General features: G+C 38.9%; 1 protein-coding gene across 2 annotated transcripts in view; it reads right to left on the reverse strand.

Annotated features, from left to right (window-relative positions):
- Positions 1 to 4,502: 4,502 nt before the first annotated feature.
- LOC144009368 (cadherin-7-like) overlaps positions 4,503 to 18,966 on the reverse strand; it is a 185,605-nt gene continuing 171,141 nt past the window's right edge. For both annotated transcript variants that reach the window (XM_077509080.1, XM_077509081.1), the window contains 2 exons: positions 16,589 to 16,837; positions 4,503 to 6,959 (listed from right to left, as the gene is read on the reverse strand). In XM_077509080.1, the coding sequence (XP_077365206.1) occupies positions 6,403 to 6,959; positions 16,589 to 16,837 (806 nt within the window). In that variant the 3' untranslated portion in view covers positions 4,503 to 6,402. The remainder of the gene's footprint in view (positions 6,960 to 16,588; positions 16,838 to 18,966) is intronic.

The following is an 18,966-nucleotide window of genomic DNA, read 5'->3' on the forward strand; positions in this document are numbered from 1 at the left end:
CATGTATAGTGAGGCGTTTTATTTTATTTTTTAAAAAACGACCATGTATAGTAAGGCGTTTTATTTTAATAAAAAAACGACCATGTATAGTAAGGCGTTTTATTTATTTTTTTAAAAACGACCATGTATAGTAAGGCGTTTTATTTTTTTTTTAAAACGACCATGTATAGTAAGGCGTTTTATTTTTTTTTAAAAACGACCATGTATAGTAAGGCGTTTTATTTTTTTTTTAAACGACCATGTATAGTAAGGCGTTTAATTTTTTTTTTTTTTAAACGACCATGTATAGTAAGGCGTTTTATTTTTTTTTTAAAAACGACCATGTATAGTAAGGCGTTTTATTTAAAAAAAAAAAAAAGACGATGTATAGTAATGCGTTTTATTTTTTTTTTAAAAACGACCATGTATAGTAAGGCGTTTTAATTTTTTTTAAAAACGACCATGTATAGTAAGGCGTTTTATTTTTTTTTTAAAACGACCACGTATAGTAAGGCGTTTTTTTTTTTTTTTTTTTTTTTTTTAAACGACCATGTATAGTAAGGCGTTTTATTTTTTTTTTAAACGACCATGTATAGTAAGGCGTTTTATTTTTTTTTAAAAACGACCATGTATAGTAAGGCGTTTTATTTTTTTTTTAAACGACCATGTATAGTAAGGCGTTTTATTTTTTTTTTAAAAACGACCACGTATAGTAAGGCGTTTTTTTTTTTTGTTTGTTTTTTTTTTAAACGACCATGTATAGTAAGGCGTTTTATTTTTTTTTTTAAACGACCATGTATAGTAAGGCGTTTTATTTTTTTTTAAAAACGACCATGTATAGTAAGGCGTTTTATTTAAAAAAAAAAAAAAATACCATGTATAGTAAGGCGTTTTATTTATTTTTTTAAATGACCATGTATAGTAAGGCGTTATATCATTTTAAAAAAACGACCATGTATAGTAAGGCGTTTTATTTTTTCAAAAAAACGACCATGTATAGTAAGGCGTTTTATTTTTTTTTAAAAACGACCATGTATAGTAAGGCGTTTTATTTTTTTTTAAAAACGACCACGTATAGTAAGGCGTTGAATTTTTTTTTTTTTAAAACGACCATGTATAGTAAGGCGTTTTTTTTGTTTTGTTTTGTTTTTTAAAAACGACCATGTATAGTAAGGCGTTTTATTTTTTTTTTAAAAACGACCACGTATAGTAAGGCGTTTTTTTTTTGTTTTTTTTTTTAAACGCCTTACTATACATGGTAGTTTTTTTTTTTTTTTAAAAACGACCATGTATAGTAAGGCGTTTTATTTAAAAAAAAAAAAAAACTACCATGTATAGTAAGGCGTTTTATTTATTTTTTTAAATGACCATGTATAGTAAGGCGTTATATCATTTTAAAAAAACGACCATGTATAGTAAGGCGTTTTATTTTTTTTTTAAAAACGACCATGTATAGTAAGGCGTTTTATTTTTTTTTTTAAAACGACCACGTATAGTAAGGCGTTTTTTTTTTTGTTTTTTTTTTGTTTTTTTAAACGACCATGTATAGTAAGGCGTTTTATTTTTTTTTTAAAAACGACCATGTATAGTAAGGCGTTTTATTTAAAAAAAAAAAAAAAACTACCATGTATAGTAAGGCGTTTTATTTAGTTTTTTAAATGACCATGTATAGTAAGGCGTTATATCATTTTAAAAAAACGACCATGTATAGTAAGGCGTTTTATTTTTTCAAAAAAACGACCATGTATAGTAAGGCGTTTTATTTTTTTTTAAAAACGACCATGTATAGTAAGGCGTTTTATTTTTTTTTAAAAACGACCACGTATAGTAAGGCGTTTAATTTTTTTTTTTAAAAACGACCATGTATAGTAAGGCGTTTTATTTATTTTTTTTAAATGACCATGTATAGTAAGGCGTTATATCATTTAAAAAAAACGACCATGTAAAGTAAGGCGTTTTATTTTTTCAAAAAAACGACCATGTATAGTAAGGCGTTTTATTTTTTTAAAATAACGACCATGTATAGTAAGGCGTTTTTTTTGTTTTGTTTTGTTTTTTAAAAACGACCATGTATAGTAAGGCGTTTTATTTAAAAAAAAAAAAACTACCATGTATAGTAAGGCGTTTTATTTATTTTTTTAAATGACCATGTATAGTAAGGCGTTATATCATTTAACTCATTCACTGCCAGTCATTATAGAAAATTTTTACATTTCCAATACTCACGTGATATTACATTCAATAATTATATATAAACCGAATCTACCAAATAACAGAATAGACTCCCTACTTTTTGTCCCGTCCCGTTCTTTTATAATTGACAGCAGAAAAATGTAGGTTTGCCAAAATACAGCCATTTCTCCCATGGACTCTGAAACTGTGTTTATTTCCTATAAAATGGGGCAATGATGTCATCTACCGGTGGTTGGGCATCAGTAAAGTTGTTTCCAAGTTTGATATTTACAGTGGAGCATGCTCAGATTCGCCCCCATTTAGCACCGCTCTAAAAAATACAATTGACAAGTATACTTGTCAAAGGCAGTGAATGAGTTAAAAAAAACGACCATGTATAGTAAGGCGTTTTATTTTTTCAAAAAAACGACCATGTATAGTAAGGCGTTTTATTTTTTTAAAATAACGACCATGTATAGTAAGGCGTTTTATTTTTTCAAAAAAACGACCATGTATAGTAAGGCGTTTTATTTTTTTAAAATAACGACCATGTATAGTAAGGCGTTTTATTTTTTCAAAAAAACGACCATGTATAGTAAGGCGTTTTATTTTTTTAAAATAACGACCATGTATAGTAAGGCGTTTTATTTTTTCAAAAAAACGACCATGTATAGTAAGGCGTTTTATTTTTTTTTTAAAACGACCATGTATAGTAAGGCGTTTTATTTATTTTTTTAAAAACGACCATGTATAGTAAGGCGTTTTATTTTTTTTTAAAAACGACCACGTATAGTAAGGCGTTTTTTTTTTTTTTTTTTTTTTTAAACGACCATGTATAGTAAGGCGTTTTTTTTTTTTTTTAAACGACCATGTATAGTAAGGCGTTTTATTTATTTTTTTAAATGACCATGTATAGTAAGGCGTTATATCATTTTAAAAAAACGACCATGTATAGTAAGGCGTTTTATTTTTTCAAAAAAACGACCATGTATAGTAAGGCGTTTTATTTTTTCAAAAAAACGACCATGTATAGTAAGGCGTTTTATTTTTTTTTTTTAAAAACGACCACGTATAGTAAGGCGTTTTATTTATTTTTTTAAAAACGACCATGTATAGTAAGGCGTTTAATTTATTTTTTTAAATGACCATGTATAGTAAGGCGTTATATCATTTAAAAAAAACGACCATGTAAAGTAAGGCGTTTTATTTTTTCAAAAAAACGACCATGTATAGTAAGGCGTTTTATTTTTTTAAAATAACGACCATGTATAGTAAGGCGTTTTTTTTGTTTTGTTTTGTTTTTTAAAAACGACCATGTATAGTAAGGCGTTTTTTTTTGTTTTTTTTAAACGACCATGTATAGTAAGGTGTTTTAATTAAAAAAAAAAAAAAAAAAAAAAACGACCATGTATAGTAAGGCGTTTTATTTTTTTAAAAAAACGACCATGTATAGTAAGGCGTTTTTTTTTTTTTTTTAAAAACGACCATGTATAGTAAGGCGTTTTTTTTTTTTTTTAAAAACGACCATGTATAGCAAGGCGTTTTATTTTTTGTTTTTATTTTAAACGACCATGTATAGTAAGGCGTTTTATTTTTTTTAAAAACGACCATGTATATAAGACTTTTTATACCCACCATTTATGTCAGCCACATGCCTGCCTGGAACACGGCGTTTCTCCGTCGGGCCAATTTGGCGCCACCGATGCTGGCTTGCGATAAGAATGTCAGCTGGAGGCGGCCAATCAGCGGACGGCCCGTGTCGGCGCTGATGGCGAGTAGCGTTGCCTAATTGCCGCTAAGCATCCCCCGTGGTAAGCACCTTGTCGAACGCCTCCTCCTGATTTTGATTGACATCTGTCCAAGATGTCCGCCTTGTGCCGCCACTTGTTTATTTATGCCGCCGCATGGTTTGCCAACGGCGAGTGTTTTTGTCTCGCTATTTCTGAGCCATAAAGATGCTGCATGAGAGTCACGTTTTAACTTGAGATGGATTTTTTTGAGGCGTCAAAACGACATACGTTTGTGATAGTTTGGACGAGTCTTGTAAACACCGCATGGAGAATAACACAATTTTTTAGTAAGAGATTATATGCAAAGAGCCCATTAAGATTTCTCCCCCCCCCCCCCCCCCCCCCCCCCCCACACACACACACACACACACACACACACACACAAAATTGGTTTGTTGCATAGCAGATGTATGTGACAAAGCAATTATTTTGAGTCTGGTTTATCACACAGTTTGTTGAGACTGAGTTGATAACCGGAAAAAAAGACACGCGACAACTCTGCAATTTTATTTCATGAAAAAAAAAAAGACAGAATAAAAAGTCACAATCCTGCCTGCTGAAAATAAATAGCAACACTCATCAGTTACGTACGTGAAAGTGTAGAAAAAAAAAAAAAGTACATGATTATCATACAGTGTGTGTGTACAGTGTGTGTTAATGAAGGTGACCATATATGCTGGACTACAGAAGCAAAACACTTCGGCGCCGTATGACTGTTCTTTGTCTTCTAGCGTCTAAATGGCGTCAGTGTCACAATCAAGCGCAATAAGAATGATGCTGTCCAACAACCAACCCCCCACCGCCCTGTTAAAAAAACAACAACAACAAAAACAAAACAAAAACACAAAAACGAACCTAAGCTGGACCCTGCACAGCCAAATAGGATTGTTTTGCTCTCTGACAGGGAGAAAAAAAAAATTCTTGATTCTTCCTTAGCATGTTGCGCTACTTGTTTGAGACACCCGCCTCCCCCAGGCCCCACCCTTAAAAACAAAACTAACTTACATTGCTCACAAAAAAGTTTCAGGATGAACCCAAATTGCTGATTTGATTTTCTCTAAACTTTTTGAATGTGCGTCGCAAAGAGATCACTAAAGATTACAGTTGTAAAAGACTTTCGACGGGCACCTCAGTCAGCTGTAGGATGATGCGACTGGTCTACAAACAAAAAACGAATGGCTGAAGGTCAAGAATACGTTACAAAAATGCTGATTGAATATAAACCCAGTAGGGTTCTGAGGTCAGCAGACTCGGCTCATTTCGTGGAGGTTGAAGACAAAAGTTGAAAACAAACATGGTGAAGCAGTATTTAGATGTTATGCTGCACGCAAATGGAATAAGCTGCCAACAGGAGCGTAGTCAAGTGTAAATGCTTTTAAATCCTGATTAAAAAAAACTGCTTCCCCCCACCCAAGGTATTTTAAAATCATGTATTTGATTCTTTTTCTTTTTCAAACGTCTTCAATTCTTTTACCTTTAAATGTTGTTCTGGATGAAACGCGCGACAGAAATAAAGATGCATTATTTTGCCTTCCAGCAAAATTCCCAACAAATGTTTGTGTCATGAAAATTTCCAAGGATTTCCACTTTAATGCCTTTCTGTGACTCTTCCGAGTCTCGCTGAATCTCTGTAGTCATGTTTGTGTTTCTTCGTGTCCTCAAACGTATCTTACTTTATCATCTGCATATTTTTGCGACGACAAACGTACGTGTGACGTAATATCCGGTCAAAACGTGCGTCGTACCATATATATCCAGTCGCAAAAGCTGTTTTCATAGCCAAAATGTGCATTTGACTTTTTTTCAATACGTTTCAAAATGCACCCCCTCCAAGCGTAAAAACATTTTGAGAATTGTGGGCCTTTTTCCGGATTTCTGGCATTTCCATTCAGTTTCTTTTTCGCAATTCTTAAAAATTCTAATAAAAATAGGTAGATGGAAACCCCACTAGCGAAAACCCGCTCGTGACAAAATATTGAACGTTCGGACGTGCGTTCAAAAGTTTTGAGAATGTCATTAAAGGTTCACCTGGAAAGGTTGTCGTGCATTTTAGGTTCATCCTGAAATTTCACCTGAAACTGGAACATTTCCAATCTTTTTGCGAGTAGTGAGTACGGTGTAGAGTCTCGGTCGTCCAAGTCGTGATAATCCACAAAAGTTGAATCGAGACAAGTAGACTCGAGCAACAAGAGTCCAGTTGACTCAACTTCAGAACCGATTTTTCCAGGTGATCATCTTTTTCGATAGTAAAATGACGGCAGGTAGGACAGTTAGCGCCGTCCCACACCCTATGGAAAGGCTCCTCCTCCTTCCCATTACGCAGTTTGTAGTGCAGCCCCAACGAGAAATCTTGAAATTTGGAGTCGTATCCATCTACCACAGGAGCTTTTTCAAGAGTCTTTCGCTCGACTTTCCTTGAATCTCTCCTGGACTAAATCGTCTCACCGTGAAACTCTCACCGTCAGTGTCCTCCCGCTCCGCCGACGTTCAAAGGTTTGGAGCCGTCCGCGTTGCCGTACAGGTCGGCCAGCTTCTTGAAGCGCGGCCCCCAGTTGCTGAGGTAATCGTAGTTCTGGTCCGAGTCGGTGCTGAGCGACTCCAGCGAGCTGAGCGAGTCGGCCACCGAGCCACTGCCCTCGAAGGCGTACGTCTGCAGCGAGTCGTACGGCGGCGCCGACGGATCCACGTCGGCGTCATTGAGCCGCTCCCAGATGAACTCGCGGAACACCACGTTGTCCGGGAGCGACTTGTAGGCCGGGCGGGCCGCCGCCGTCGTCGTCGAGGTGCCGGAGGTGTAATGGAAGAAAGTGGGCGTGTCCGGGGTGACGTCCCGCCGCACGCCGGGGTCCCGGATGACGTTGAGGTTGCGCAAGGCCACCATGTCGAAGGCCTCCGTGTCCTCCTCGCCGCCGCCCTCGTCGTCGTAGCGGACGATGTTCTCGCGGACGTCGCGCTCCTCCTCCAGGATGAGCGGCACCTTCCGCCGGCGGCGCATGGTCACGATGAGAAGGACCATCACTGCGGAAGACAGACACGACGGAGTCAATATGGAGTGACAAATGGCGCTCCCCCCAGAAGTCATTCTGCGCCATCAAATTGTGGACGGCGCCATTAGGAAAACCTCGGGGACACTTGCGACGCGGCGGAAATGCAACATTTCATCCTGACGTTTATAACAATTAGAGCAGAGAGTGAAATGCGGTCGGAGGAGGCGTAATGGCCGATCTGATGGCTAATTTGTCCAAAGTGAAAGCTGCGCGGCTGAAAGTCACATTTAAAGGAAATGAGGCACCGTTTGGATGAACGAAAGCACTTTGGAACTGAATTACAGTCTCACGTGACGAAGAACAAAATGGACCATCAAAATTGTTATTCTACACAGAAAACACCGATTCATCATTCTTTGGCACAGTAACAACCACCGAATCAGTCACCCACGTTATGTGTGAAAGGGGCCAACACAAAATTGTGGGGACGAAGGAGACCCACGAATTTCCAAGGTTGCATCAGAGGCAAAAAACATTAACGCAAACCAGGGTGCTAAATTTGATATTTTTTTCCCCCTGTGTGGCTGCGCTGTATGAAAGGAGTAGAGATGGCTGAGTATCGAGGCATCGTCCTCATAGTGACTGCATAAGACTAGACAAACTAAGAGTGGATAACCATCATACATTGTCATCATAGGTGACATAGTAACTGCATAAGACTAAACAAGCTATAAGTGGCTAATCATCATACATGACCATCATAAGATGCATAGTAACTGCATGAGACTAGACTAACTAGAGTGGCTAATCATCATAGATTATCATCATAAGGTAAATAGTAAGTAAGTAACTGCACAAGACTAGACAAACTAGGTGTGACTAATACATACATGATCATCATAGGTGACATTGTAACTGCATAAGGCTAAATAAGCTAAGAGTGGCTAATCATCATTAATTATCTCATAAGATACATAGTAACTGCATAAGTGTAGACAAACCAAGCATGACTAATCATCATACATTGTCGTCATAAGATACATAGTAACTACATAAGTCTGGACAAACTAACTAATCATCATATTACCATCATAAGATACATAGTAACTGCATAAGACTAGCCAAACTAAGAGTGGCTAATCGTTATAAATCATCATAAGGGACATCATAACAACATCTGACAACATCACATCATCTGACAACAACCCATAACAATTATAACAGTCCAAAAAATAATACTATGACAATAAAGTTGCAACCAGCACGAGCAAGTACCAAAATTACCGTAAATTTAACAGTGTCAGTGCCTCATATTCATACTGCAACGTAACTTTGATGAGGAAAGTCTTTGTCTACAGTCCTTTATCCATACACAGTTTCACAAACTTAATTACGACTTTCGTAGACTTGGAACGATTTTCCTCAAAAGAAACAACTTTATTACGATTCTGACTTACTGGGTCTCATGTTGTCTCTACGGTATACCCTAGCGAGGTTATCTGTAGTGTAAATTCCATAAAATCAGAATTAGCCAAACAAGCTAAATCTCTGCACATCGAGTGAGTTCGATTTCTTCTTGTAACATCTCGCAAGGTGAGCCAAGAGCGCCATGGCACAACTCGCATGTTTATACCCGCTGCCATCTCCATTCTGCCTGTGAACCAACCAGGAAGCGTCTGAGATCCAAGCAGCCCGGCTTCTTGCTTGCCATACATTAACAGCTGAAAATAACTCTCCACCCAAGCAAACTGGCAAATGTCTAATGATCCTCCATCCATCAACGTCAAGCTGCTGCCAGTGAAAAATCATCCCATGAGCCCACGTTTCTTTTTTGGCGGGTGGGCGGCAAGCCAGGGGAGAAGATTCCAGCCCACTTCAGAGTCGCTAATAAGGTAGCAAACGGAAGAAATGCGAGGGCGGGACGCGGGAGATGAATGGACGAATCGCCCCAACGTGGACTCAAAACACTCGCAATGGCGAATGTGCCAAGCAACTCGGCTCAAGAATTTGTCGGAGTTCATTGGAATTTCTGATTGATGCGGTGAGAGTGAATAGGAGACGTTTGGCGGCGCTTTCCAGGGAACTTCTTTACACTTTCATGCCTGCCAGGCGGCCTGGAAAGCAGCCAATGTGCATCAAAGAACCGGTGAGGATGAGCCAGTTAGAAAATGTCAGGCACCGCCGGTCCAGTTGGGCAGTCCATAAAATTGGACTTTCTCTTTTTTTTTTAGGGTTTCAGTGTTTCTCAATCAATAGCAAACAAGGCGACCTCCCAGAATGCACTGCTGCGTATACCTCGAGGTATCAGTGAGCAGTCCGCAAGAAAGTACAAATCAAAGACTTAACAGCCAAGGTGATGACGGATGAGATGTCAAGATGTGGACCAAACCTGGGAGACTAAATCTGGGTACATACATACTGATTAGTGGTAATTTTATCAGGCATTTTCAAATTTAGTCTCAGTTTTAGTCCAATTTCAAGCACTCTTGTTATTTTTATCATACTTTGTCAACTTCATCTCATTTTTATTTAGTCCATTTTTAGTTGACTATAAATCTAGCATTTTAGTCTTTATTTTAGTCCAAGAAAATATCATTTTCGTTCATCTACTTTTAGTCAACAAAAACGGTTAACGGTTTAGTCTCGTTAGTCATTTTACCCCTGCTTTGTTTTTTGTTTTTTTGTCAGCAGATAATGTTGAACATTTCAGATCTAAAGCTATTTCACATATTTTTTTTCTCTCATCTTTTTTGATGAAAAACAACTTTACACACAAATTAAAAAAGTATTTCAGGTAAGTGGCTACTACGGTACCATGCTACAAGCAGGTAAATTAGTCAGCATTAGTTAGCGGTACATAATAATCCACCTCTTGTCTGTTACATGTGTTTGGATGTTGCACTCGCTAGCTGCAGATTTGAAAGTGGGTGTGTCACATGACATATGTCACATGATAGTGTCACAGTGACAGACTAGCAGACAAGATTTTACAAAATCATTTCATTTTCTCATTTTGTTCATGAACTAAAATATCCATAGATTTTAGTCCAGTTTTTATTAAGCGAACTACATTTTCGCCTCGTCTTCATTAGTCGACGAAAATGCATGATTTAGTCTCAGTTACGGTTTATTAATGAGTGTTTCAGTCCAGTCCAGTCTAGTCTAGTTTTAGTCCGGTGAAAAATGTGTGTTGACGAAATCAATTTTGTTTAGTTTTCGTTGACGAAATTAACACTAATACCGATAATCAGGCACATTTTGAGCCTAAAGTCGGCAAATGTCCAAATCTTGGATGTCTCAGAAATATGATCTGCTCTGGAAACATTTTTCACTCATTGTTCAAACCATAAAATGGAGTAATTTTAGTCGCAACTTACAAGTCCATTTGCCGTTTTTCTAAGGTAAGAAACAAGAATAGCGTTTCTTGTTCCTTTTTTTATCATTTCAGTTCCTTTCCATATCCTCAAATAACCTCAAAGGTCTTTTGTAAACTTGTGCCAGACTGTCACTCCAGTCCTCAAAAAGCTCAAACAGGACGTCTTCTACCTTTCGCAAACAATTACGCGGTTGAGACGCCCAAAACGCCGTCCGACGAGCGCCGTCGAGCCAAAAAGATCACAAGTCGTTGCCGTGTGAAGACAGACAGCGTTCGAACGAGACGACAGACCGGAGTGGACGTGAGATTTTAGACGAGAAAAATTTTAAGTGGCGCATCACGTCCTAATTGGCCCTCTTGGGGATTGAGCGCCTACGCGGCTAAATGAAGGCGCCAGATAGTTGTCAGGATGCTTCATTAAAAACAACGGCAATATTTCAGTGAGGAAGAAAACAAAAAATAGATCTCAAGGAGATTTGCGTGGATATTAAGGAAGAAGCATTTTTTTTCTGAACTCGGATATATTTTCAAGCCGTCATATATTGTATCGGATTAGTGATTCTATTGAGCGGATGATTAAAAATGTTTTTGGCATTACCTGAACTTTTGAAGGACGTTTGGACTGCGGCTGTGTCTAAATTTTGGCATCCGGGGCAACGGAATACCTCAGAACTAAACCAGGCCTTCCCCAATCCTGGTCCTCGAGGGCTAGAGTCTTGCAGGTTTCAGATGTTTCCGTCCTCCAACACTCCTGATTCATATAATCGGCTCATCAGCAAGCTCTGCAGAAGCCTGATAGCAATCCTGATCTTTCCAATCAGGTGTGTTGGAGGACGGAAACGTCCAAAACCTGCAGGACTCCGGCCCTCGAGGACCAAGGTTATTTCAGTAAAAGAAAATTTACGAAATAGCTTAAACTAAAATTCAAAAACATTTGAAATAAATAAAAAAAAGAAAAAGAAAATTGTCTAACTCATTCACTCCCAGCTATTGTCACTGAAGCAACCCTCTTCGCTGCCGGCTGTTTTACTTGATTTTGCAAGGCCCACAGAATATTGTGTGCTTTTGCTATAAAAACATGGAACCTACAAAAAGAAAGATTAGAGTCTCTTCTTTCATCAGGAAAAAAAATGTATATTTGTGTCTGTTTCCAATTTGCAGCAATTATACACAAACCTGCTGAAAACACTGGCAAAATGAGCTTGTTGCAACATGGCCCTGGCTGATCTCTTATACTCTGCTACCACCTGTTGGCCATTTTTTGTAATAACTACCATTGCTTTAAGCCACCTCTTCATTTCACAAGCTCCATCAAAGCCTTCTGTATGCTTGTGCATTAAAAAACATGTAAATACGCTTTTGGAAGTGAAGGACAAAGTATTAAAAAACGTGTTTACACGTTTATGGGTTTGAATGAGTTAAAAAAGGAAAACTAAAACTACATTTTATGTTTACAAAACTAACAAACTAATTCATGAGCCGTTGGGGTTGATTTTAAATGTGATTTAAGTACATTTATTTCGATACTAACCAGAATAAGGATGTTTGAAAGTTATGTCACACACAAGTGACGTCATCTAGCAGCAGCCAATAGATAAGCACCTTCAGATGATGTCGCTCCTAGATGTCCTCCAATTTTCCCTGCTTGACTTTTGCCTCCAATGGCTCGCCTCGCCTGCGTTTTCATTTAACTCAGCTGAAATGCAACGCTTGGTAAGAAATGTTACTTCTTTCATTTTACCCTGGTGTTGGTTAAATAAATTGCACATAAGAAATACACTTAACTCAATCAATCCCCAAAACGTGTAAAAAGTTTTTTAAAAACGTGTTTAGACTTTTTTTTTTTTTTTTAATTGTTTTTTAACATAAAGAAGGCTTTGATGTAGCTTCTTACATGGTGTCAGCAGAGTAAAAGCGATCAGCCATGTCCATGTTGTCCATGTTTTCATGTATTCTATATTCTAATGTTAATTCCTGCAAAACGGAAACAGATAGAAATATACTTTTTTTTCCTGACAAAAGAAGAGACTTTAATCTTTCTTTTGGTAGGCTCCATGTTTTCATAGAAATGGAACACAATATTCTGTGGGCCTTGCAAGGGTCAAAATCCAGTAAAAAAAAAATAAAAAAAAATGGCTGGTACTGAATGAGTTAAAAAAAAAAAAAAAAAAAGAGGAAAAACGAAAACTAATACGGAAACAAACTAAAACGAAACATTTTTTTTAAATAACGAAAAGTAACAAAAACAGAACCGGCCTGAAAACTAAATTAAAAAAAAAAAAAAAAAAAAGGCAAAACAAAAGATTAAGATTGGGGAAACCTTTCTGGAACTTGGAGTACGAAATCTGAATCCTGTGTCATTCGAATATCTGTGTCATTTTGTTCTTCTGATTTCAGCGCTGATTTCTGCTCAGGGTCCGACATTAGTGCTGCCAAGTCCCAAAAAGGCTTCATGTGGGACCGTGCTGCAAAATGGCGGACGGTGACGTGCGAAGACTCATTCCACCGTGAAGCGTTTCAAATATTTAACTGTAATCATGACTTTCCCACTGCGTAAGTGACGGACAACTTCGGGTAACACCGGACAAACGGATCGTAAGCGGAGGACCTCTCCATACCACATGCTGCTTCACCAAAGACAGACTATTATCTGTCGTTTATCCTCGTACTTGGCAATCTTTGCGAGTGTCATAATCAGACTCGCTGGTCTTTTCCCCCCCAAACACTCTTTCACGCTCCCACGCCTCTTTTGTCAGCGTGTACGATTAAACGATATGATCAAGTGCAAGTGCTCAGCATTCATCTTCCTGTATGTGTCGGCCCGCCGGATGTTAAGGCCACGACGTGACCTGATGGCCGAGCTTATTTCAGCGTCGCTATAAGCTCATTTAGATCCTCCGGAGCTCGCCCGAGCGTTAAACAGAGTCGCTTTGCGCCTTTGTCTGTCGCGAGCAAAGTGACGCCTGGCGGGTTAAGCACTTCACATTTACGTGGCTTCTTTTCACCAACGCGAGAAAGTAAACAGCTTAAAAAACATGAGGATTTCTTCGTGAAATATACACTTGGGGTTCGTTCTGCGTGTACATAAGGTTTCAATGAATGAATATCCGCCAGGGTTGGACAAACGGGGTTAAACGTTGGCTGTGCAGTCAAGGTGAGCGTACACAAAAAAAAAAAAAAAAAAATGGTGAAGTGTTGCATCTTCAGCCAGCAGCAAGCACTCCACCAGCCAACAGAAAATCCCGAGAAGCAACGTGGACTAATTGATTCCGCTGGCCGGGTTCCAGCGCTGTTGCGCTCGTCAACATGCGCGCTGTTATTCAGAATTGGCTGACCCGGGTCACCCGTGTTTACCAGAGTGGAGATTTGGCTTTGGCCTTCTTGCGACCCCTTGCGCAAAACTCATAAAACGGGAGGTGGATGGTGGGGGTTGGGGGAGCCTAGCGCTGCAAAGTTGACCTCCTCCAGCAGCTACAATAAAGTCTGACATTTGCGCTTCGTCAACAACATTTATGTGGATCTTGACTGCAATAAATTCACTCCGTCGGCACTCGTGTTACACTTTCTGACGCTGGTTTGTTTCTTCTTCTTCCAATATTTTGACATCATTTGGGAACTATTGATGCAGATCTGGGGGAAGGTGCAAACCAGAGCTTATCGTTTCCTAAATTCTCATTCTCTTAATAAGGAAATGTATACATACACAAAGACTATCTGTAGACTTAAGGGGACTTCCATCCTTTGTCCTGCTTAGGCGTTTGAGGCGGACCCAATCGCACCCGATTTTGGACAAGAGATGGGGTACACTCTGGTCTGGTTGCAACTAATTTCAAAGCACATATTAGACAAAAGCAACTATTCACACTAACAAAGCTATGGACAATCTGGAGTCTTCAATTAATCGCACGTTTTATCTCATTAAATCTCTAGAACAGTGGTTCTTACGCCCAATTCACACTGACTGCGGAAAGGATGCGGTGCGTTTTCCGTATGGCTTCCGCAAGGACTGCAATTCTGAGGACTGTGTTGCGTGTCCGGAAATCTGCACCCGCCAGACTACAAGATCACGAGGGATCACGCTGGAGAGTTGAGTTCACACGATAACAACCGTGTATATCGAGGCCTATTTTGTAATAGCCACGCTTGCCTGTTGTTATATCAATATGCTTTTTGGACATTATTTCTGGGACTTCTACCATGGCTGTTCTACCATGGGTAAGTATGTTTTGTGTTTAGTGTTATTTTGTAATGTTTAATTTATTCTGAGCTCATTTTTTGTCTTAAAATGTCTGACTCATGTCATTCTATGTAGCTTCCCTCCCCCCAAAAACGAGTTCGCAAACGGTTTTATTTTTAAATATACCGGATTTACCTTGATGCAAGACGCCTGACTTCCCGTCTGGCTCATGTAATTTATTCAGCTTCATCAAAATCTGCATTTGGCGTCCGGAAAAAATAGAATGCTTGCGGAAACCTTTCGCATTGCCGCATTTGTTCTGCACCGCAGACGCACCGCACCTCAGCTGGTGTGAATTGACACATAGACTTGAATGTGTTCTATCCTTTCGGTGTCCATACCGAAATGCATCGTGTCCGTTCTGCAGCCAGTGTGAATTGGGCGTAAACTTGGGTTCAATAGAACCCCAGGGGTAAGGTGAGTCAATCTCAGGGGTTCGGCAGACGTCAAGACACACACCTGACTCAAATGATTCGCGATGCCGAGCAAAAGAAAGAGGTCGGACGAATATGTGCAACATTATTTCAAATGTATAACAAAACGTATGGTGTTCCACAGGGTTCAATCCTGGGGCCTCTGCTGTTTTCATTGTACCAGCTGTCCCTGTGTTCAATTTTAACGTTGAGTTGGCATCCTAACTGCATGATTTGCAATCCCAAGTTGAGCAAGTCGAGTCCAGCAGCACAACAACCAAACTTTCACCAGACATTCGCCAACATTTTGAATGTTTTTTTTTCTTGTCACAAGAATATGTTGAAGAAAAACTGTTGGCGAACGTCTTTGCAACCTTGAACGGACCGTAACAAAAACAATCAAAATACACTACCCTGTAAACACTCACAAGCATTCTTGCTGAGTGAGATTTGCGCGTTAGGGGAACAAACTAACCTTGCTCTCACAAGATGAATTCTTGCAGTATTTGTGAGTTCACAAACTACGGAGAATACATCTTGTACTGCTCCCACTGCAGTGGTTCGGACCAATCACAGAGCGACATTGTGTTTGGGGGCGGGATATGCAACTGTGACAAAACCAGGAAGCTAGCCCCAACGCAGGGGCTAACAAACAAACCCAACATGGACATTTTAGAGAGTCTATTCTTTCATTTCGGTTGATTCAATGTACTGTAAAATGAATCATAAAACATAATATTCTGTCAAATATTCTAAAAACACGTTTGGGTCATATCAGCGCAAATGACTGCCATTGAATGAGTTCAGATTCAGTCCTAGATTGACTAATCGAAAAATTAATTGTGGGAATGCTTCATATGTTATTGTGATTTTTATTCTCCACACTTTTTTGCCGCGTAACAACGCCCACATAATACTTCCAATTTACATTGTTCAAATTTCAACTAGCTTCAAAAATTCACACCTTCCGGGGTATATATATCATCTGATTCCACATTACTAACAGTATTTGCACAATTTAACATTTAACATCAACTTTTCCCCATTCATTTTCAATGGGACTTTTCTAAGTATCACTTTCCACGTGGCACAGTTGGTAAAGCACATTGTCCAGTAACCAGGAGGTTATCATTTCATAATTATCTCTCAATTGGCTTCATCAGCATTCCACATGCATTCAAATCTTAGCATTCAGCTATGAGCATTCAGCTTTCAGCATTCCCACGCAATTTCTCCAGAAATTGCACTTAGTCTAGTTACAGTAAACTCTTGTTTATCGCGGGAGTTGCATTCCAGACAACACACAATTGGGCAAAGTTTGTCATGTAGCAAGCGAAATATTTTGAGTTGATGATTTTCATTGTGCTTCTGGCACTGTAAAGACTGTAAATAACAAATCTCACAATCAATTTTCAGATCGGCCATTTTAAGCATGTGCAATATCCTGACATGGGAGGTTGTTGTTTTACTACTTTCAGCAGTGCCTCAAGCAGCAAACAAGAACTCCAGCTGTAAAAAACAAACAATCTGGCAGGCAAACGCATCACCTCCGCACCGAAAGCGATCCTTGACACATTCCACCTGCGCTGGCAGAGGAAAATAAATCACAGCGATCGCGCACGTGCACTTCTTACCCAGAAGCGTGAGGATGCAGCCCAAAATAGCCAAGAGGGCGCCGGTGCTGAGGCCGGTGGCCGTGTAGGCCACGGCGCCGCACGACAGGGGCACGCCATCGGCGTCGCACTCGCACACGCGGACCGTCAGCGTGTTGGTGCTGCTCAGGGCCGGGCTGCCGCTGTCCACGATCAGCACGGGCAGCCGGTACATGGGCTGCTCCCGCCTCCGGAAGCCGCCTCGCTTGGTCAGTATGGACGCCGTATTATCTGGAACAAACGTGCAAAAAAAACAAAACAACGGGAAATACTCAGTGGTGAATCCAAACTGCCTTGGTGACACTCCCACTTTAACAACTCAATATCAGAACAACATAGCTTAGCATTTCATCCTCTAGCTTAATGCTAATGCTAACACATAATGGAAAATGGCATTAAAACTCCATCATCATCATTGAGTTTTAATAAAAAAATAAAAATAATTTTAAAAAAACCTAAATTTAGCTCCTTCCAGGCGTACCTCCTTGACACCAACTACTTTCCTACTCGGCGCCATCTTGTGGCATGAAATAAAGTTGAGTTGCCTGCAAGATTTGACGCAGTGGGGATGAAACAGCTTTACAGTATGAAAATCAACAGCTGGCATCATTATCACGATTCATTAAGTGCCTCGCCGCGACCACCTGTTGCCTGACGACAGTCTGATGGCGGAAAACCACGCCGGGGACGATCTGTCTCACAGCCAGAGATCACGTTAAAATCAGAGACAAGTATATTACAAAAAAAAATAAAAAATAAAACTGCTTTGAGGGGATGAAAATAGAAGGCAAAAATCTAAAAAATGTGTTTGTGTTACATGGGGGGGCGGAAGAAAGAATTACTGTGTTGGCATGTTTTGAGGGGGCGGTTCTGTCTAATCTGGGGCCAATGCGGAGTATGAATTTGGTTACTGGACTTGTTGCTTCTACAAGTATGGAGGACCAAAACTGCCAAAATTCAAAATAAATAAATGGCTAAATAAATAAGTAAATAAAAAAAAAATATATAATTCGAAAATTATATCCAAAAAATAAATATAAATGGAAATAAAAAGAACAAAAAATCTATATTCATAAATAAATTGTATTCAGTTTTTGAATTATATTTTTATATCCGTTTGTTTTCACTTTTTATCATAATAAATAAATCAATAAATAAATTACTAAATAAATAAATCAATAAGTAAATGACTAAATAATTAAATAAATTACTAAATGTGGAAATAAAAACACAAAAAATATAATTCAAAAATTAAATATAAATTTATATAATAATAATAATATATATTTATTTTGTTCTTTTTATTTCCATTTATATTTTTTTTTGGGGGGGGGGATATCATTTTCAAATTATATTTTTTTCTATGCGTTTTTATTTTCATTTATTTATTTATTTAGTCATTTATTCATATTAAATTTTGGCAGTTTTGGTCCTCCATACTCCAAGCATTACTGCTGATTCATGGAGAAGTTTGTGGTGGGGGAAGGTTTATGCAAATTTGCTGAAATTTTACATGACATGGCAGAACACTGATGATGCTAATCTGCACGCAGCCGAGCTCGCGGCTTTAATTTGATATAGTTTACATGATGGGTAACAATTTGAACCCAAAGTTTTTTTTGTTTTTGTTTAAACACATGCTCAGTATGGAAAAAATTAAATGTAGTATACTCTGATTCTTGGAGTCATGAGAACACTTAAATCTGTCGGCCCTTGAAACACGTTTCCGTACAGTTACACAACTGGGCAAAGTGATCTTAACTGGTGTGGTTTCACCTCAGTTCACGACTCACCAACCGTTTTGAGACTGACAACTATGTCTTGGGCACTGATTAATGGTCCTTCGGGGGCTACGTGGTGCCTGTAGCCTTAGTTTATTCTACCGTAACCACAATATTATGTACACATGTAATAGTTGCCTTGAAAGCATGCTTCTTTCGCTAAGTGGTTGGCGCAGATGCCGTCTTTCAAGCGAATGGCAGCCCATACATGTTCCTCATCTTCATCCACCCACTCAAGTAAGTGTGGGAGGCCAGCGAGGAAAATTGTTTGTTATTCTTTAGGATGGACTGAAGGCGCTCTCGTGCTACGTTTGGCTCACATCAAGTGGGAACTTTTTTTTTTTTTTGGCAGAAAATCATTAAAAAGAACTGAAACACAGCATGGCATGGATGGAGGCCATTGTCAGAGCAGAGTTATGCTTTCAATCGCAGCGCTCATCTTGGCCACCAGGCGGCCGTAACTCTACGGCCCAGGCACGGCATCCAAATTTCGCAACAATTTTTGTAAAACACCAACTGGTCGTTCTGGGATTGATGGAAGTTAGGAGCACAATTGAGGTCAGACATCTAATATTGGCT

This window comes from Festucalex cinctus, chromosome 20 (assembly GCF_051991245.1).
Source record: "Festucalex cinctus isolate MCC-2025b chromosome 20, RoL_Fcin_1.0, whole genome shotgun sequence".
NCBI classification, from domain to species: domain Eukaryota; kingdom Metazoa; phylum Chordata; class Actinopteri; order Syngnathiformes; family Syngnathidae; genus Festucalex; species Festucalex cinctus.